Below are 20,601 nucleotides of genomic sequence, written 5' to 3' on the forward strand. Positions count from 1 at the left end.
TTTCAGGACCCCTCCCGACATTACTAAGGATACTGAGGGGTCCTCTCGCCTTCTCCAACATTTAATGCAACCTCTGAACCTCAGGCTCTGAGGGTGTATGAGGGAATGAGCAACAGATGAGGTGGGATGGGCTTCGATTTAAAACTCACACCATCAAGAGCCTGTCCCCACCCAGGGGGCCACCGCAGCCCCACCAGGGCCTGAATGAGGCCATTCAAGGCCCTAAGAACTGACAAGATTATTTATAATTGGCCACCACAGGTAACGTGAAATAAAACTATCCTAACCCATAAAATGAGAATAAAGAGGTTTGAGAAAGTTCCAATTATTCATATGATGACTACTGTGATGTGCTTTTTGAAATATCAAGACAATGTGTGTGTGTGTGTGCGTGTGCGTGCGCGTGTGTGCACGTGTGTGCGCGTGTGTGTGCGTGTGTGTGTGTGTAGCACTTTGGAAACCCAGCACTCCCTTGAAACCCTCCACACAGTCACCCTTGAGACCTTGCTGGGAAATGTCACCATTGGAAGGATAGTGAGGGGGGGACCCGAAGGGGAGGAGGGGCCTCTCTGGAGAGGGGAGAAGGGAGGAAGGAGATGAGGTGTCCACGTCTTCCCATTGACCCACAAAGCCCCCTTCCACCCTTGCCTCCGCCCCGGCCATGGTCTGTTTTCCATGTGCCCTTGAACGTGGTGTAGCATGGACGTCTGAGGTCCTCTCACTGCCAGTCTGGCTTGTGTACCCACCCACTGCCATTAAGCTTTGCGGCAGAGCTCTGACAGCCTCTCCCGGGCCCCGTCCCCGCCCCCTGCCCTCTCCCTTACTATCCAGCCCAGAGGCTGCTCACTGGAGGGGAGCACCTCTGGCCTTCCCAGGTCCGTTCTCCACCATTCAGAGCAAAGATGGGAAAACCTTTGCCTCAGCGCAGGGCAGGCGAGAGCTGGAGCTGAGAGGCTCATTAAAGCTTTTTAATAAGCAATTAACTCAAGGGATGAGCCCTCTGGCTGGCCTGGAACTCTCTCCTCCCAGCAGGGAGCCTGACAGAGAAAGGCTGAGTGGGTGGGCAGAGTGGGTTGGGTCAGGAGCTTGGGGCCCCTTTCTGCTTCCACAAATACAAACGAGTAAATAAACAAGACTCCGAGTGGGCAGAGGCAGAGGCTGAGGCCTGGGCTCCCCCGGGGCCGAGGAATCCATCAGTTTCCGGTCAAGGCTATAGACAGGCTTGGGGACGCGTGGGCACTCCGTCCCTCTGAGCTGGGGGCCCTTGAGGGGAGGGAGGGCTCCCCTTCTGGTGGTCCTCAGCTCCCGGAGTGATGGAGACCCCGAGGAAGGGCAGGTCCTCGCACCTGCCTGACTTCCTCTTCTACCTGCCAGACCTTTCTCCCCAGCACTGTCCTCAGATAACTGGGCCAATGGCTTGAGCGAGACAGAGCTGTGGCGGGCAGAAAGGGGGTGCCGTGGGCTCGGCCCTGTGGTCCCAAGGTTAAAACGGGTCATCACAACTTCACACCTGCTCAGCTCACCTGCGTACAGAGCCTAAGTCAGATCCAGGCTGTGGGGAGACCCAGAGCAGGTGACACATCTGACCTGGCATTCAGTGGGCTGACCAGTCTGCCCGAACCATTCGCTGGCCCCTCCCCGTGGTCTCCCGGAGCCCAGGGTGGGGCTGCTCCTCGCCCGGCTTCAGGGGGCGCCGCTTACACAGAAGGCAACACTCTCCCCTCTGTGTTCTCCCCTGTCCTCCAGGCTCTTGAGTAACAACAAGATCACGGGGCTCCGGAACGGCTCCTTCCTGGGACTGCCGCTGCTGGAGAAACTGTAAGTGCTCGGGCAAGAGGTCGGGGCAGGGAGGGTGAGGAATCCCGGCTGCTGAGGGGCCCGGGACCTGCTGGCCCAGCAGGGCCCACGGTTGGACTCGACCACGAAGTGGAGGGCGGAGGGACTGGTCCGGGAGAGAGAGACCAGTTCCCTCACCAGCCACAGCACAGAGAAGTGGGGACACGGCGCTGGTCCAGGCAGGGATGGGGCTGTGGGAAGCTCATTAACACTCTTTAATGAGCAATTAGCTATGAGGGCTGAGCCCCTTAACTGTCCAGAAGCTGCCTCCCCGTCCCAGCTGGGGGCCCAGCATAAAGGGCCGAGGGAGCGTTTAGTGTGACTGAGGCCTCTTTCCTCCTTCCCTAAACACAGTCGACAAACAAAGCTCCAAGGGGCCAGAGCCCTGGGCTGAGAGTGGGGACAGTGGGTCACATCCACTTGTCCCCCTCCCTCCATCCCCACTGCCCTGGATTACAGCTGCATCAGCAACAGCACCCTCGGCTGCCCTGTGGACGGACGGCAAGGGCCCTGCTAGCCCGAGAGAAGCTCCTTCCCAGAATTGGGGACCTGCCTCGGTCACGGGCAAGTCCGTGCCAAAGGAGGGGGTTGAGTCAACCCCTCTCTCGATTCCCGCTTCAGTTGGCAACTCTCGATCTACAGCCTGTACAACAGCTTTGGGTCCTGTCTCCTCCACGGGACTCCTGGGCCTCCCGTCCCTCCTGGAGCCGGATCCTTGCCATCTCCCTCACGTCCAAGCCCCTGTCTCCTAGCTCTGCTCCCACCTGCTGGGCATTCCCAAGGCCTCCAACAGGGTCCTGCCCCCTCTAGTACCGTTTTGCCTGAAAGGCTTGGATCAGAGCGATGGGGGATACGAACGAATAAGGCAGACGCCTGCTCTCAAACAGCCAAAGGGATCACCGTCCAGTGAGACCAGAGACCTTGCCATATATATAGGAATGAAGTAGGTCGGGGTTTCTGTAAAGGCCAAAGGAGGGATCAGCGAAGGCTAGAAAGTTCAAGGGTAATAGAGATGCAGTACCGACATGATGGAGTGTAGATCTTTAACCAGGACAACAACTTACGAGGTTGTCTCTATTACACCCACTTCACGAGGGAAGGGCAAGGCTCTCCCCCAAGCCGCCTGTGGGGAAAGCTTGGTGGCCTGGCTGGGTTGGGGGCGGGTGGAAAGGGACACAGCCACGTTTGGCGTGGAAAGGTGGAGCACGTTCTGTGGGATCAGGGCATGTTGGGGGTGGGAGGGCTCCTGCGATGTCAGCCACGGTGCGCACAGTCAGCCGTGACCAGGTCCCGCTGACTCTGCTCCGAAGGGAGGAAGGGCTGCCCCCGAGCTGCTGTTCAGAAGACTCGTTAGTTACCAACATTCTCCTCCTCGAGCGGCTAAGCACTCAGGAGCTGTCTCAGCCCAGGCTTGGTCTTAGAGGGCTGCATTGCCAGAAAGCAGACGCTCCCTCCTGGGATCTTTTGGAGAAAAACTAACCGCAGCTGCCCACAGTCCTTTGACCCGGCCAAACCAGGGCCAGTCACTGCCCAGCGTCCGTCTCTGTTCTCCTTAGCACAAGCGAGAGCTGCCCAGAGCCTCCTGAGGCCTCTGGGACATCTTCCCATCTTTACCCTCTCGCCTCATCTGCCAAAAATCTGCTGGGTCTGCCCCCTCGCTGGGTCTGCTGGGTGGTCCTTCAATCTCATGAGGGTAGATTGTCTGGTGAAGATGAGACGATGGGCTTCTCCTTCCCCCCACGCAAGCCTACCCAACTGGACCCCTCCCCACGGCACCGGGAGCCAGATCAGCACCCTGCAGGTGCACTCAAACCACGGGAGGCAAGCAGAGCAAAGTGGGAGAGGAGACGGGAACAACGACCTATGCTGAGGGAGGAGAAAGGGCACTGGAGTGAGAATTCTAGGTCCTGAGCTGGAGCCCCTGCCCCGTTAGGAATCCTCTAGTCGTTCACTCTCGAGATGTTTCTTGAGCCCCCTCCGTGTGCCAGGCTGCGTGCTGGGCATCCAGAGTGAACGCGGTAGGCCAGGTGCCCGCCCTGATGGGACCCAGAACGTAGCAAAGAAATGTATAGTAGGTCAGGAGCCCATAAACACTGCAGAGGAAAACAAAGCAGCAGGGGAAGGGGGGCAGAAAGCACTGGAATGGGGGCCGCTATTTTATGTAATGAGGTTAAGGCCTCGCTGGAGGTGATGGAGGGAGGGACCTGGCGGGCAGGTAGTTGTCTAGAGGCACAGGCAGTAGCAGTGGGGGAGGCCCTGGGGTCCAGCCTGCCTGGTGAGCTTGAGGTGCAGAAGAAGGGCAGCGTGACTGGGGAGTGGTGGGAGGTGGGGTCAGAGGGCTGCCTCACTTTGGGACCTCAGTTTCCTCATCTGTTAAAAGTGGGGGGGGCGAGTCCCTGGCGGTCCCATGGTTAGGACTCCACGCTTCCCTTGCAGGGGGCACGGGTTCGACCCCTGGCCGGGGAACTAAGACCAAAAAAAAAGTGGAGGGACAGGGCAGTTTGTAAAGTGCACTCTGGATTTAAAACTCTATGATCCTTGGGTGTGTGTAATACCCACAGAGCTGCAGAAGGAAAAGATCAAAAAGCCCAGTGACACGGCCGCACTTTCAGAGGAGGGGAGGCTTCTGGGCAGAGGGGTGCTGGGTTCAGCATCCTGGCCTCGCTTCCCTGGGATGGAGAGGCAGTGCAGGGGCTGGAGGAGCCCAGGGTCTCCAGCCTGGCTGGTCACCAGTGTATCAGTCAAGCTTCTCCAAAGAGACAGAACCAATAGGAGATGTACGTGGCTGTGTCCTTATATAAATATACAAAGAAATTCTTTCTTTATTATTATTATTATTATTTTTGGCCTCATCACGCGGCTTGCGGGATCTTAGTTCCCCGACCAGGGATCAAACCCGGGCCATGGCAGTGAAAGTGCTGAATCCTAACCACTGGACCACCAGGGAGTTCCAAGAAATTATTTCTTTACAGCGAAATTTATTTTAAGGAAATGGCTCATGTGATTGTGGGGACTGGCAAATTCAAAATCTGTAGGACCAGCCAGCAGGCTGGAGAGTCAGGCAGGAACTGATGCTGCAGTCTTAAGGCAGAACTTCTCTGGGAAACCTCGGGTTTTGCTCTCCGGGCCTTCAACTGATTGGGTGAGGCCCACCCATGTTAGCAGAGGTTGTCTCCTTTATTTAAAGTCAACTGACTGTAGACGGTAACCACATCTACAAGATACCTCCGCAGCAGCACCTAGATTAGTGATTGATTAAGTCACCGAGGGCTATACTCTGACACATAAAACTAATCATCACAGTCACTACCCACTACCCCAGAGGTAGGGAGAGGTCCTGGCCCCCGTCCTGAAGATGCTAATTCATCAGGTCAGCAGGGGCCTGGGAATTGTTTACAAGGTATGCGGGCAATTCTCATGCTCATTGGGGTTGGGAACCAGTGGACCAGATGACCCCTGCACTGTGGGCCTATTCATTGCAAACGAGACGCCGTGGCTTGGCGTGCAGTTGGTGCCAGGAAACACTGATCTCTCTGTCCTCTTGGACTCAGCCGTCCAGGCTGGGGCGGCTGAGCCTGTGGCAGCTTCACATCCCACAGTCCATGCAGCAAGTGCCATGGGAGTTAGCGGCCTGTCTGATAACTGAGTAGATGTGGGCTGCTCCAGAAAGTGCCGGCATTGCCCGCCCTGCTGAGTGCCCCTCTGGCCTCTGCAAACAGGTGGGGTGTAAGTGGGGGGCTCCCCTGTTGTGCAGTGCAGGGCCCCGAGGCCAGGAAGGGGACACAGAGAGGGCCCTGAGAGGGAACGTGCCTGAGACGATCCCACGGGAGGACCCGCGCTCCAGAGAACTGGGGGGTGAGGTGGGATGGGGGAGACACACCTTTATCAGGCAGGCAGGCTGAACTGGGGAATCTCAAACAGTCCAGCAGAGTTCAAGGCCAGCCCAGGAGTGTGCAGAAGGGCCCAGAGGTGTGTGAGGCCCTGCCTCTGAGCCCTCCTTTGTGTCCCGCCTCCCTCAGCAGACTAGCCAGAGGAAAGGCTTTGGGAGTGAAGGGGCAGGCGATGAAAGGGCACAGGACTTCACCCTGGAGTGAAAAGAGACTGGGATTGAATTCCACCTCCATATGCCTTCTGGGTGCCTGTTCAGGCTCTCACCTGGACCAAGGGGCAAGGCACGGCTCCCTGACAGGTGGCCACGGAGGTAGATGAGTTCACCCAGGAAGAGAGCAGGGGACACCTCGGCCTCTCAGTAAATGGCCGTCCCCTTCTCCTCGGAAGAGTTGCAAGTGGCAAGATGTCACACAGGCCGCCCCAGACCGCTTAGATTCGTCCAGAGCCCCCAGCCCTGGGCAGGCGGTCGTGTAGATAAAGTCTACGGGCGGAAAGGACTCGCGGATGGATCATTCCTCGGGTCCCTTGCGTCTCTGCCCGGATCCTTCCCACGCGTTCAGCAGAGGGCTGGCCACCTGAAGACGTTCCTGGACTCCAGGGTGACCCAGTCACAGTGAGAAGCCCCCAGACCGTGGATCGAGCCGGCCACAGGGCAGACAGCCCCCAGGAGGGGTCAAGGGAGCCCGGGACTGGGCGTGCAGGCCTGCGTGTGGATCTGTGTGGACACACGCCTCCAGAGGCCTGTGCACGCCTGGAGGAGAGGGCCCGGGGCGGGAGCCTGGGCAGCCCCAGGATGATTTGTCGTTGCCTAATGAGATTAATGAGCCCCGGGGGCTGGTATGCCGCAGTGCTGCGGCACTCATTAGACGCAGATGCTCACGGGAACGATGCGGGGGCCTGGGGGCGGGGGCGGTGCGTGCGGCTCACCCGCCAGGTGGTTTTCATTAATCTGGGGGCGGGGCCGAGGGTAAGGCGGCCGGGTTCTGCCCCCCCCTCCCCCGCCCCTAGGCGCTGGAGAGGAATGCCGCGCCGAGGCAGAGGGCGCGGGAAGGGAGGCCGGTGGGTCCGGGGACAGCCCTCCGGCTCGCTGTTGTAGGCCCAATGCCTGGCACCGGGTATGTGCTCCATAAATACCTCCTGGATGAGATCAGAGACAAGAGGGGCCCGGGGCGTGGCGCTGCGAGGGAGCCTAGGACCGCCTGGGGTTTCCTCCTGGTCGCCACAGTCTCTCCGTTTCCCTTCCCCCCAGGCAACCCCTGGACCTGCGGCGGGGGGTTCTGCCCACTCCTCAGCCAGCCCCCCCCACTTTCTAAGGAACCCTGAAAGTCCTAGAGGGCCCAGGGGAGCTGCTGTGCGGCCTCCAAACCTATAATTCGGTTTTCAAACCCACAAGCAGGGAGGTCTTTGGGGGCCAGAGGGAGCCAACTTCGTGCCGCCCCACCCTGTCCAAGCGTGGGTACACACACACACACACACGCTCACATACACGCTGTCATACAAACACTCACTCTTAACAGCTTTAATGAGACATAATTTACATACCGTTAAGTTCACCCGTTTAAAACGTAGGATCCAATGGTTTTGAGTGTATTTACAGTTGTGCAATCATCATCATAATCTAATTTTAGAACATTTTCATCATCCCCCGAAGAAATCTTGAATCATTAGCAATCACTCCCCGTTCCTCCCCCCCCCGCCCCCCCCCGGCCCATTTCCCAGCCCTAAGCCAACCACTCATCTACTTTTTGTCTCTATAGACTTGCCTATTCTGGACATTTCATATAAATAGGAAGCACACAGTATGTAATCTTTTGTAACTGGATTCTTTCAGCAAGCATAGTGTTTTCAGAGCTCACCCATATTAGAGCATGTATCGGCAAGTCATTCTTTTTTATGGCCAAATAATGTTCCATTGTATGAAGGTACCATATTTTGTTCACTCGTTCATTAGCTGATGGACATTTGGGGTGTTCCACTTTGGGGCTTATGAATAATGCTGCTATGAATATTCCTATATGTGTTCTTGTGTTCATGTATGTTCCCTTCTCTTGGATTTGTACCAAGGAGTGGAATTGCTGGGTCATATGGTAACTTTAACTGCCAAGCTGTTTTCCAAAGTGGCTGCACTATTTTACACTCCCATCTATAATATATAAGGATTGCAATCTCTGTTTTTTAAATCATAGCCATCTTAGTGGACGTGAAGTGGTCTCTCATTGTGGGTTTGATTTGCATTTCCCTAATGGTGTTGAGCACCTCTTCATGCATTAATTGGTCATTTGTATATCCTCTTTGAAGAAAACGTCTATTCAAATCCCTTGCCCATTTTTTTTTCAGCTGGGCTATTTGTCTTTTTATTATTGAGTTGTAAGAGTTCTTTATGTATTCTGGATAGAAGTCCCTTATCAGGTATATGATTTGCAAATATTTTCTCTCATCCCAGGGGCTGTCTTTCAACTTTCTTGGTGGCATCCTTTCAAGAGCAAAACTTTAACATTTTCAAGTGTAACGTATCAATCTGCTCTTTTTTTTTGGCTCCGTTGGGTCTTCGTTGTTGCACCCGGGCTTTTTCTAGTTGCGGCGAGCGGGGGCTACTCTTCGTTGCGGTGTGCAGGCTTCTCATTGCGGTGGCTTCTCCTGTTGCGGAGCACGGGCTCTAGGCACGCGGGCTTCAGTAGTTGCGGCATGCGGGCTCAGTAGTTGTGGTTTGTGGGCTTAGTTGCTCTGCAGCATGTGGGATCTTCCTGGACCAGGGATCGAACCCGCGTCCCCTGCATTGGCAGGCAGATTCTTAACCACTGCGCCGCCAGGGAAGTCTTCAATCTGCTCTTTTATTGCTTGTGCTTATACACTCAGTCTTACACATTCAGCTTCCTGAGCTGCTTTTTGCCCAAGAAGGACATAGGGCAAGATTTGCTCCCAGGTATCCCCCCCCCAACTTCTGCCATAGGGTGTCCTTCCCCTCCATGTGGACATAGGTACAGGGAGAGGGGTCTATCTTGATCCAGGAGCCTGGTCTGGATTAGGCAAGGGGGTGTAGGGAGGGAGGCTCCACCCATAAGCTGCATTCTCTCCAGGTTCCAAGACCAGAGGTCTGTGGAAGCAGACAGAGGGCAGGAGATGCCACATCATACAAGCATCTCTGCGTCCTTGCGACCTCACCTAAGGAATGAAGGAATCCAATGAGCAAGTCCAGAGCAGGAGGTTGTAACCTAGGTTCCACGAGCCCCTGGAATCAGATGCACAATATTGGGGGTAGTGCATTCTTCTAGGGCAGGACTCCATAGCCCTCATCAGATATTCAAAAGGACGTGCTAAGCAAGAAATGTGCAGAACCACCAACCTATAGGGGCCTCGCGGGTCCACAAAAATATCCAAGTTCTACGGTAGCATTTCCTCCTACCACTAGGGAGGGTACAGCCCCAGAGCTGCGTCCCCCACCTTAGGGACCAGGAGGCCTCAGCTGCCCAGGGGCCAGCCCCCATCGGGCTAGCAGCTCAGCCAGGAGCCGCCCCTGGCCTGTGCCCCTCCGGAGAGGACCCAAGACTGGTTGGTTCCAGGCCAGCAGGCCGTCTCTGAGGGCATTCCTTCTGAGGGCTGCCTTGGTCACCCCGGAAGCCTCTCTGCGGGCGTGAGACAAGAGGTCAGGACCGCCGACACTTGCTGGAAGCTCCCCTTTCAGAAGGCCCTGGCTGGCCCGGGCTGCAGGAAACCCAGGGCAGGAAGGGGCTGGGCCCGAGCGGGCTGCCGTGCTCCCATCTGTAGAGCATCAGTGGGGCAGCTGGGCGGGGGGTTCTCGAGGGGGGCCAGGGAGGAAATGAGAATAAACATAGTGAGCGGAGAGGGAAGGGGCGGGGGGCTGCAGCCTGGGCCCCTTGGCAGCCCATGAAGGGAAGTGACACAATGAGGAATGTGTTTCCCTCTGCTCGTCCCCCACACGGGTGGGAGGCGGAGCCCTGAGAATGGCCAGAACCCAAGAGGGGCCGGGGGCACGGGCTGCCGCAGCATCGGAGGACCGGGCTGTGGGGTGGGGGGGCAACCCTGGGCGGGCGGGCGCTCTCCCAGCCATCTCCAGCCTCCTCTCTGCAGGAGCCTTCTAGGGGCTGCCTTCTCGCACATTCCCTGCCTGCACGAAGCGGCCCTTCCGGGGGCTTCCTCTTCTTTCTCAGCGGGGCGCAGGGTTATGCAGCCCAAGTCCTTGGTATGAGAGGGTGCTGAGGTGTGAGGAGCCCCAGCCAGGGGCAGGGCTGGGCAGGGGATTTGTTGCATTTCTCTCTGTCTCTGTCTCTCTCTGGGTGTTTCTGTCCCCAGCGGGGACTGTCTGTGTGAAAACAGGCCCCCTGCTGGGACGGCACCTCCCCATCCTGGACACCCATTTCCTCTCCCCCCAGAAGGGAGCTGGCTCAGTTAACCCCCTGCTGCCCATAATCCGGAGCTGCCCCTGAGACTCTGGCCTGCAGAGCCAAGAAGGCGGGTCTGGGCCGGGGGGGGGGGGGGGGGGCGGGGGGTGGGGTGGTGGCAGGGCCTTGGAGAGCAGGCTGACCCCACAGGCCAACCTAAGTTGATTATTCCAGGAACCCCCCACCCTTGCCCTCCGCCTCATGATCTCCTGGGTGCTTGGGTGGGCCCGAGAGGATGTTGGAACGTAGGGAGCTAGCCAGGAGGCTGCAGCCCTCCCCGCCCCCAGGTGGGCAGTGAGGCCTCCTGGTAAGGTCTCTGTGGGCCGCAAGCCTGTTCTGGTTTGGCTCGGGACAGACCCAGGTAGGCCTTGGGTAGGTGGGCAAGGGTTGGGTCAGCCTGGCGCCTCTCCCCATGGCTGTGCCCGAGAGGACAGGGTGCTGGGGCAGGCCAGGGGGCCAGCCATCGCCTTGGGCCTCTGTGGTCCCAGAGGGCTGCCGGGTCTGGTGGGGGGCTGGGGCCATGTGGGCACCGGCCGGTCCCCAGTGGGCCGGGACTGTCCCTTCGGCCCGCCCTTGCTGCCCCGGGAGGATGTGACAAAGTGGAGGGAGGGTGGCACTCTGACCGTGTGATGGAGTTTGAGCCACCAGAGCCGGGGACGGAAGCTACTCTGAAAACTTCCCTGCAGTTCGTCCCTCCTGGTGGGTGACCCTTGGCCCTGTGGTGCCTGGGGGCCAACTGCCATCTTCTGTCCAGTCTGTGACCCGAGGTGGCCCTTGCCCTGCCACCCTGTCTCTGCACTAGGGGCTCGAGGAAGCCTGGGGGGAGGGCGGCAGGTGACCCCCTCGGCCTCAGCTTCCTCATCTGAGGGCTGAGGGGCGGGGCCAGGTGATGGACAACCCCCCGGGGCAGCATCCACAGGGTCACCAGCCAGCCCGGGACCTTTCCTCACCTGCCAGGTGGAGCATCCGCCCGATGGCTCTAAAGTACCTCCCCGCGGCCAGGCTCAAGATGACCTTACCTTTGTGTAGCAGTTGACAAAGAAAGGGCCGTTACACCCATTTTCAAACGATTCTACAGCAGCCCTGAGAGACTGAGAAACTCAGGGCAGCTCGTGGGAACCGGGAACCGAGGCCTCCTGACTCCCGGTTCAGGGCCAGCTCCTCTCCCGTCTCCGCCGCGCCGGCCTCCTCATCCGAGGCCTTCCCCCCGGATCTCTCGGTGTCTCCATCCTCCCTGACCCAGGGAGGCGGAGGGGGACCCGTCTGAGCGGCCAGGTCCTTCATCCGGCCTCCCAGCGCGCTGAGGCGAGCAGGGACTTAGAGGGAAACCGAGAGCCCGGCACTGGCGGCGGTGAGGCCGCCCGCCCCGGGCAGCCGCGTGGCCCCGGAGCGGGCGAGGTGTGAGGCCCCCGCTTGCTTCCCACAGGGACCTGAGGAACAACGTCATCAGCACAGTGCAGGCGGGCGCCTTCCTGGGTCTGGGGGAGCTGAAGCGCCTGTGAGTGGCCTGTCCTGACCCCACGCCCCAGCCCCCTCGTCCCTGGAGGCGGTCCCATGGGTGCCGCCACCCTCCCACTCACCCTCCCTCACTGCCTCTCCTCCCCGCACGCAACAGGCTGGGGGCAGACATCTCATGCCCCAGCACCGTGTCTTTCTCCGCTCCCGCCCACAAGCCCCGCCCACACGCGTGTGTCCCTCACAAGCGGATCCGTGCGCTACCACGTGGCCGACTTGCTGAGGTCGTGTGTGTCTCTCCAGAGATCTCTCCAACAACCGGATTGGCTGTCTCACCTCTGAGACCTTCCAAGGCCTCCCCAGGCTTCTCCGGCTGTGAGTGAGGGGCGGGGAGGGGGGCAGCGGGAAGGCTCCCCAAAGCCTCACGGGTCCCCGCATTCTCATCACTCACCACCCACCTCCTGTGGCCCAGGGGGAGCCTAAGATCCCCTCTCCCTGTTCCCTGCAGAAACATATCTGGAAACATCTTCTCCAGTCTGCCACCGGGGGTCTTTGATGAGCTGCCAGCCCTTAAGGTTGTGTGAGTATCCTTCCCCAGCCCCAGCAGTCAGGCCCTGCTTCCTTCCACTTCCCAGGAGGGAGACGCATAAGCACCGTGCCCACGTGGCCAGCCTTCTGAGGAGGTGCGGCAGACGATGGCTGAAGCTCCACCATACGCGCCTCCCCGTGCTTGCCGTGGCGGCCATGGTGGCGGCCATGGCCGGGCACACGTGCACAATTTTGCTCTCCCGGCCCTCTCCAGCCTCAGTCTCTCCCTGGGGCTCCATCCCCACCCCGGGGAGCCCACGCTCCCTCTGCTCTACCCTGTGGCCCCTCCACCCCCCTGCAGGGACTTGGGCACCGAGTTCCTGACGTGTGACTGCCGCCTGCGCTGGCTGCTGTCCTGGGCCCGGAATCGCTCCGTGCAGCTGTCGGAGCGCACGCTCTGTGCCTACCCCAGCGCCCTGCACGCCCAGACCCTGGGCGGCCTCCAGGAGGCCCAGCTGCGCTGCGGTGAGCAAACCCGCACCCTCAGGCTCCCTCCTGAGGGGCCCCTGCTGGCTCAAGGCTCCCTGTGCGCTGGGCTTGGCCTCCAGGGCGTCCTCTCCCTCAGATCCCACTGGGGGCTGGTCCTCCATCTGCTTTTGTAAACTTCCTTTGGGGCCGCTGCTTTGTTTATGTTTTCCGTCTGGTCCCACCTCTTGGGGTGACAAGTGTGCAGTGGAAAGAAGCATCTTTATTTGTTCGAAACCTGCCTGCTCCTCTCCTGCGCTCTTATCTCCGGAGACTCTCCAGCCCCCCTTCTCCTTCCGAGTTGGGGCGGGCTCCAGACCAGACAGAGGGGCCTGGCTCTGCCCCCACTGGACCCTCACCCGTCACTCAGCCTCACTGCCAGTGTCCCCTCCCACAGAGGGGGCCCTGGAGCTGCACACACATCACCTCATCCCATCCCTCCGCCAAGTGGTCTTCCAGGGCGACCGGCTGCCCTTCCAGTGCTCGGCCAGCTACCTGGGCAATGACACCCACGTCCGCTGGTACCACAACCGGGCCCCTGTGGAGGGCGACGAGCAGGCGGGCATCCTCCTGGGCGACAGCCTCATCCACGACTGCACCTTCATCACCAGGTACAGGCCCTGCGGCCCCTTCTGGGCCCATGGCGCGGGCGGGGGTGGCCACAGTACCCTCATGCACCCCGCGAAGGAGATGGCCTGATCTGGGGATACGTGCGGGTGTGCTGATGCACATCCAGGACTAAGTCAGAAATGGTCTGGATGAGGGACAGATTGAACACCTGATAGAAGAAAACGATTATATCTGACATTTCTTCAGTGCTTTCACAATGATATAGCGGCTCTCACCTGTATTATTGGACTTGATCTCTCCAGTAGATTTGCAAGAGAGGTAATATTATCTCTGTGATAAAAGATGGGGAAATTGGGGAATTCCCTGGCGGTCCGGGGGTTAGGACTCAGCGCTTTCACTACCAGGGCCGGGGTTCATGCTGGTCGAGGAACTAAGATCCTGCAAGCCGCACGGCACAGCCAAAAAAAAGACAGGCACTAACGGAAGGCCAATCAGAGTTAAAGAAGTGTGTACGTGGTTCCCTGGCTCAGTTAAAGAAATGAGCCTGGAGCTGATGCCCTGCGTGCCCCAGGGTGGCCCCCGGGCGCTTGGGGAGGGTGGCTGGCCGCCGGGAGCGCCTCCAGCCAGCCCTCGCCCGCCCGCCCGCCCACAGTGAGCTGACCCTGTCTCACATCGGCGTGTGGGCCTCAGGCGAATGGGAGTGCTCCGTGTCTACGGTCCAGGGAAACGCCAGCAAGAAGGTGGAGATCGTGGTGCTGGAGACCTCGGCCTCCTACTGCCCCGCAGAGCGAGTCGCCAACAACCGCGGGGACTTCAGGTTCGAGACCCAGGCCCCGGCCCACACCCCGCTCCTGCCCCTGGGACCACCGGTGACCGGTCCCCCACCCACTCCAAGCTGGAGAATACGCTGCCTTTTGTCATTCAGCTCCAGGTCCCGCTGGCACATTTACAGAGACCGTATCCTTTTGTATAAAATCACCCTCCGAATGTGCTGTGCAGAACAAAAAGGGTTTTTTTTCCTTTTTCTTCCTTCCATGCGTAGCTGACAAGGCTCTCCCACTGCGGATGCCACACTTTCACATCCCAGTGGCCTCTCACTCAGGCAGGGGAGGAGTTATTCTCCCCATCGTACAGCCGAGAAGACTAAGGCCCAGAAAACATAAGTGACTTGAACTCAGGACTTCAAGTCCAGCCTCGCAGCACCAGTGACAGCACTGTCCCAACAAACACAGCTTTAGAAAGGAGGTGGAGCTTGGGAAGCCCTTGAAGTGCCGTCCAAACACACACCCTCTTCTGGGCCCGTCCTGCAGCTCCCAAGGAGTCTGGCCTCACAGTTCTCAGGGCAGGGGAGGGACTCTTGGCCTGAGGAGCCTAGGTCATCGGCAACTTCCCACCTCTGCCCCCAGGTGGCCTCGAACTCTGGCTGGCATCACAGCCTACCAGTCCTGCCTGCAGTACCCCTTCACCTCGGTGCCCCTGAGCGGGGGTGCCCCTGGCACCCGAGCCTCCCGCCGGTGTGACCGAGCTGGCCGCTGGGAGCCGGGGGACTACTCCCACTGTCTGTACACCAACGACATCACCCGGGTGCTCTACACCTTCGTGCTGGTGAGGCCAGGAGAGGGGAGGGGTGCGGGAAAGGGGGAGGGGAGAAGCCTGCTGGCCTCTTGGGCTGTGCTGCCTCCTTGGGATGCATGGTGAGGGGCCGTGGTCACCGTGTCTCATGCTCTTCTCCTCTAGCTCTCCCTTTCCCAGGGGACTCAGAACCCCAGGGCCACAGTTGGGACATGTGGGCCACCCCCAAGGTCCCCAGTACAGCAAGGACAGCCTTAAGCAGAAAGCAGGGACAGCGTGAGGTCATCCCGTTGTCCTCAAGCAGTGGCATAACCAGTGGACGGCCCCGAGTTAGGAAGGGCTCACTCCTTACCTTCGCCTCCTGTCTGGACCAGACCCAGCTGTGGGCTAGACCCTGTTCCCTAGGCCCCGTTGCTCTGAGCATCAGCACAGGGGAGGGGGCCCCCACGCTGTTTTGGGGGAGAAGGAGCCAGATTAGACGGTGCCCTTTCCTCCCCACACCCCCAGATGCCCATCAATGCCTCCAACGCACTGACCCTGGCCCACCAGCTTCGAGTATACACGGCCGAGGCCGCCAGCTTCTCCGACATGATGGACGTTGTCTACGTGGCTCAGATGATCCAGAAGTTTCTGGGTTACGTCGACCAGATCAAAGAGGTGAGATTCGATCGGGCCCCTGGGGCCCCTGGAAATCACCTGCCCCCCACCTGCTGAAGCAGGTCTCGCCCCAGCCTCTGGGTCCCCAGCCCCGCCTCCTGCCCTCAGTGACTCCGCCCCCGCCTCCAGCTGGTGGAGGTGATGGTGGATATGGCCAGCAACCTGATGCTGGTGGACGAGCACCTGCTGTGGCTGGCCCAGCGCGAAGACAAGGCCTGCAGCGGCATCGTGGGCGCCCTGGAGCGCATTGGGGGGGCCGCCCTGAGCGCCCACGCCCAGCACATCTCTGTGGTACGGTGGGCCGGCTGGGAGGGTGCCCTGCCCAGGGAGGGACAGGGAGGGACTCAGAGGTGACGGGGGCCAGCCCTTGTCATCCAGGAGCAAGTCCTCCGAGTGTGCACCAGCCGTGCGCCCAGTTAGCGAGAACACCGAACGTGACTAGGGTTCCGTTTGTGTGGCATCAAATTCCAACTTGTCAGGAGCAGGGCAGAGGAGAGGGAGGCCGGCGACATCGGAGAAGTTACACAGGGCTTCGTGCGGGGACCGAGTTGAAGGGCTAGCCGGATGGAAGCACGTGGGGGGTGGGGTGGGGAAGGGGTGACGGAGACTTCTGTTCCCTGAGAAGAGGGGGAGTTTCCAGCGGTGGGTGGCGAACCAGCTAACAAGCAGCGCACAGCATCTCCTCTGCGTGAGACGGTGCTGGGTGCCGGGGGAGATCCGAGGGGGGCGAGGACCCTGCTCCCCGTAATAGCTGGGGCAGCAGGACTGGGACGTGGCAAGAGCTGGGCCAGCTCCAGGACGGGGTGTGAGCGAGCGGGAGGACGGGCCGAAGAGCAGGGGTTCGGGGGATTCCACGGCAGACGCAAGGCTGCCAGGCCCTGAGTGATGAGCAAGGACGGCGGGTTGGCCTGAGCAGGTCTGCGGTCTCCAGCAGGAGAAGGCCAGGAGAGGGGTGACAAGGTCCCTGTCCCTAGAACTCGAGGAACGTGGCCTTGGAGGCCTACCTCATCAAGCCGCACAGCTACGTGGGCCTGACCTGCACGGCCTTCCAGAGGAGGGAGGCCGGTGCGCCGGGCACCCGGCCCTTGGGTCCCGGCCAGATCCCCTCCCCGGAGCCGGAGCCCCTGGCCGACCAGCAGCTCCGCTTCCGCTGTACCACGGGAAGGCCCAACGTTTCTCTGTCGTCCTTCCACATCAAGGTGGGCGCCGGGGGAGGGAGGATGCTGAGAGGGCAGGTACGGGGTGCAGGCGCCTGGTCAGGTGGATGGTGTGAGGGGACGCAGGACTCAGACAGGGGGTGAGGGGATGGAGGAGGAGGGGCTGGAGGACAGCGGAGCCCCAGGGACCCCGGGTGTGTCTGAGGAACTCCTGTTTCCCCCCAGAACAGCGTGGCCCTGGCCTCCATCCAGCTGCCGCCCAGTCTATTCTCGTCCCTCCCGGCTGCCCTGGCCCCCCCGGCCCCCCCAGACTGCACCCTGCAGCTGCTTGTCTTCCGAAACGGCCGTCTCTTCCGCAGCCACGGCAACACCTCCCGGCCTGGAGCCGCTGGGCTTGGCAAGAGGCGCGGCGTGGCCACCCCCGTCATCTCTGCGGGAACCAGTAAGGGCCTGCACCCCGCCCGCCCTCCCCTGCGCCCCCCGCGCCCTGCTGGAGGTGGCCGGGGGCGGTGGCCCTGCACCATTTCCTCGGGCGGTGCGGGGCAGGGATGTCCCGTGAAGGAATGGACTGGTGGAGAAAAGGCTCAAGAGACCCTGGGTTTCACAGCCCAGATTCGTCAGATTTCCAAAGGGCTATAACACGAACCCTCCACCCGCCTGGGCCTCCTTCCGTCCCCCTTCGTCACCTGGTGCCAACTTCCCCCTCAGGGTGCCCTCCTGAATCCTCCCTTCATCCGGGCTTCCACTCCCTCCGCGTCACCTTCCACCTTCTCGTCCCGGACCCCAGAGTCCTCCCTTCCTGGGCATGTCGCCACGACTCATTTGGCACTTAGGTGGGCCACCACCTCCAGGTGCCTTTATTTTGATTCATCCTTGTGTCTCCCAGTTAGGCTGAGGCCCTGGGGGGCAGGCCCGCACTTGGCATCTAACTCTATTCCCCAAGCCCAGCGCACGCCCTGACCGAGCCTGAGTGGACCCCCTCCCCTGTAGGTGGCTGCAGCGTGGGAAACCTGACTGAGCCGGTGGCCGTTTCGCTGCGGCATTGGGCTGAGGGGGCCGAGCCCGTGGCCGCTTGGTGGAGCCAGGAGGGGCCGGGGGGGCCCGGGGGCTGGAGCTCTGAGGGCTGCCAGCTCCACTCCAGCCAGCCCCACGTCAGCTCCCTGCAGTGCCAGCACCTGGGCAACGTGGCCGTGCTCATGGTGAGGGTAGCGGGCACGGGGGTGGAGGGCAGGGGAACGCAGAAGGGGCGCCGGCGGGGGGTGACCAGGGGCACTCTGAGCGCCTGGGGCCACAGAAATCCTGAAACAACAGGCCTCATCGGGCCTCGTGACGGTCAGTACTCGCAGGGAAATGAATGGCCCTCTGGTCTACCCCCTACCGCTTCATCTTTCAGAAGACAGGCAGGTCCTCAGGCCCTCTATCAGGTCATCCCCACAATAGCAGCCCCAGAGCAAAAAAAAGAAAAGAGAGGTCCTGCCTCTACTCCCATATTGAGAGAGATGGATCAGAGACCACCCAGCCTGGTCTCCACATCCTGCACTCTCTGACACCCAGATCGTTAAAGTGAAAAAAAATCTGGGAACGTTTCTCCATCCCGGTCACCCTCCTCACTCACCCCTGTCCAGCCCCCGTGCTCGCACCACACTTCACAGCCCACTTTTCCAGATCCTGAGCAGGCGTGCAGCTGTATGATAGACAGAACCTGCCCCTCTTCCCTCCTCTCTGATTCTCGGGCTGGGAACCTGAAAAGTTCCCAGAAAGGCAGATCATTAACGCCACCTAGACCGACTTTCTAAGAGAGGGTGTCACGGTGCCTACATCTTTGCTACCCAGATGGACCAAAGGCCAAAGCTGGGGCCCAAAGCTGACTGGGCTTGGGAAGAGGAAAACTGGCCTGGGGGACCGGCCAGGACTCCACAGGGCGGCCGCTCAGCTTCCGGCTTCCCCTTACTCATTTCTCTCTGCTCTTTCCAGGAGCTGCGCGCCTTCCCCAGGGAGGTGGAGGGCTCAGGGGCAGGCCTGCACCCTGTTGTGTACCCCTGCACGGCCCTGCTGCTGCTCTGCCTCTTCTCCACCATCATCACCTACATCCTCCACCACAGGTGAGAGCTCCTGCGGGAAGGGAGGGCATGCTGGGTGTTACTAAGTACTGGCAAGGCGGCAGTGAGTGTTCCTTTCCCAGGCTCTTGCCTAGCCTTTCCTTCAAAGGTTCTGCAGCTGGAAAATGCGTTTGGGGGTTAAGGTGTCCATCCCATTCATGCCCACGCGTGCATACAGATATCTGCCTTCTCCTCGTTGACTCTCCCAGTGACCTTGAGACCCCCGTAGGCCTGACCTTGGGTTGGGCGGCCCGTTTGTTAAAGACTGTTTCTGCGGCAGCTCCATCCATGTGTCCCGGAAGGGCTGGCACATGCTGCTGAACCTGTGCTTCCACATGGCCATGACCTCCGCCGTCTTTGCGGGAGGCATCACACTCACCAACTACCAGATGGTCTGCCAGGCGGTAAGCAGAAGGGCTGGGGTGGGGGGTCTCCAGGATCGGAGACGGCAGCCTGGGGTACAGGAGGGAGGCGTGCGGGAGGAAGGGGGCTCCGCTCTTCGTGTCCAGCCTCATGGGCAAGGTGGGCATGAGAGTAGGGGAGGTAAGAAGCAGAGCAACTAAGAGACAGGACAAAGTGGAGAGTGGGATCCTGCGATGGAAGAGAGGTCGGGGATGAGCCAGGCAGCAATGACAGGGTCATGGAGAGTCCCTGACACGGGGGAGAACCCTGGGCTGGAAGTAGAGAGGGTACTGGCAGGGACAGAACCCTGGGGAGGTTCTGGGTGGAGCTGGAGGCTGGGCACAAGGGAGGCACGGGAGAGCACTACGGGGCTGAGGCTCTGGGACGGCCAGTCTCCCAGCCTCAGTGCCTTGACCCTATAGGTGGGCATCACCCTGCACTACTCTTCACTGTCCACACTGCTCTGGATGGGGGTGAAGGCCCGTGTCCTCCACAAGGAGCTTACCTGGAGGGCACCACCTCCACAAGAAGGGGATGCTGCCCTGCCTGCCCCCCGACCCATGCTCCGGTATGTCAGCTCTGCAGGGGGGAAGGGCTCAGGTGTCAGGGGAGGACACCAAAAGCTGTTCTCCCAGGGTGGATGCTGTCCCAGGGGTCCAAGGTCCTGGGAGATCACACTCCCAAGACAGAAGAGGTGGGGAGTTCCCCGGGGGTCCAGTGGTGAGGACTCAGTGCTTCCACTGCAGTGGGCCCGGGGTTCAATCCCTGGTCAGGGAACTAAGATCCCTCAGCCAAAAAAAAAATAAAAGGCAGAAGAGGCAAGGCCCTGGGTGGCACTAGGTTGCCCAGTGCCATGGAGGGGGGGCATCCTCGGGGTTTTCAGGCATGACAAGGCCAGGAAGGGAGCGACCTCAAAGGGCACTGGGCAGGGATCCTGGGAACCCAAGTGGCACCCCTGGCTTCTGCACTGTTTAGGGTGACAGAAAGCAATTCTGGCCACTGTCCCTTAGAACAGTCTTGGCCAAATCCCTTAGGGACCTACTGACCTGCCCTGGAGAGGCATTGCATCCCTGGCAAACAAACTCTGACATAATTTCTAGGGGAAAGAGGATAGGACAGAGACCCCAAGGTGAGGGTTCTGAGCACCTGGCCCCCTCCTTGTTCCCCAACTCTCTGACCCCCAAACCCATTCCTCTCCAGGTTCTATTTGATCGCAGGAGGGATCCCACTCATTATCTGTGGCATCACAGCCGCTGTCAACATCCACAACTACCGGGACCACAGCCCCTAGTGAGTGCACGGCCCGCCTGCCCCAAACCTCCCCGCCCTGCCCCGGATGCCTCGCCCTGCCCCGGAGGCCTCCTACTCCGATGCGCCCAGCCCGTCACCCAGCCCCAAGCTCTGCATGCTGACTGAGCCGCTTCCGCCTCTCCACTCACCATAGCCTCCCTTCCCGCCCACCCAGCCTCCGCGCCCCACCTCACGCGTGCCGCCTGTGTCTCCCCTCAG

At 60.2% G+C, this 20,601-nt stretch overlaps 1 protein-coding gene across 1 annotated transcript in view; it reads left to right on the plus strand.

Annotated features, from left to right (window-relative positions):
• ADGRA2 (adhesion G protein-coupled receptor A2) overlaps positions 1-20,601 on the plus strand; it is a 34,267-nt gene that overhangs the window by 10,726 nt on the left and 2,940 nt on the right. The window contains exons 2-18 of the mRNA XM_030833165.3: positions 1,747-1,818; positions 11,554-11,625; positions 11,886-11,957; positions 12,091-12,162; positions 12,472-12,635; positions 13,033-13,246; positions 13,858-14,022; positions 14,612-14,810; positions 15,285-15,434; positions 15,564-15,725; positions 16,409-16,633; positions 16,817-17,033; positions 17,582-17,790; positions 18,566-18,693; positions 18,971-19,094; positions 19,515-19,660; positions 20,293-20,382. Of these exons, the coding sequence (XP_030689025.2) occupies positions 1,747-1,818; positions 11,554-11,625; positions 11,886-11,957; positions 12,091-12,162; positions 12,472-12,635; positions 13,033-13,246; positions 13,858-14,022; positions 14,612-14,810; positions 15,285-15,434; positions 15,564-15,725; positions 16,409-16,633; positions 16,817-17,033; positions 17,582-17,790; positions 18,566-18,693; positions 18,971-19,094; positions 19,515-19,660; positions 20,293-20,382 (2,481 nt within the window). The remainder of the gene's footprint in view (positions 1-1,746; positions 1,819-11,553; positions 11,626-11,885; positions 11,958-12,090; positions 12,163-12,471; positions 12,636-13,032; positions 13,247-13,857; positions 14,023-14,611; positions 14,811-15,284; positions 15,435-15,563; positions 15,726-16,408; positions 16,634-16,816; positions 17,034-17,581; positions 17,791-18,565; positions 18,694-18,970; positions 19,095-19,514; positions 19,661-20,292; positions 20,383-20,601) is intronic.

The sequence above is a fragment of the Globicephala melas genome, chromosome 21 (assembly GCF_963455315.2).
Source record: "Globicephala melas chromosome 21, mGloMel1.2, whole genome shotgun sequence".
NCBI classification, from domain to species: Eukaryota; Metazoa; Chordata; class Mammalia; order Artiodactyla; family Delphinidae; genus Globicephala; species Globicephala melas.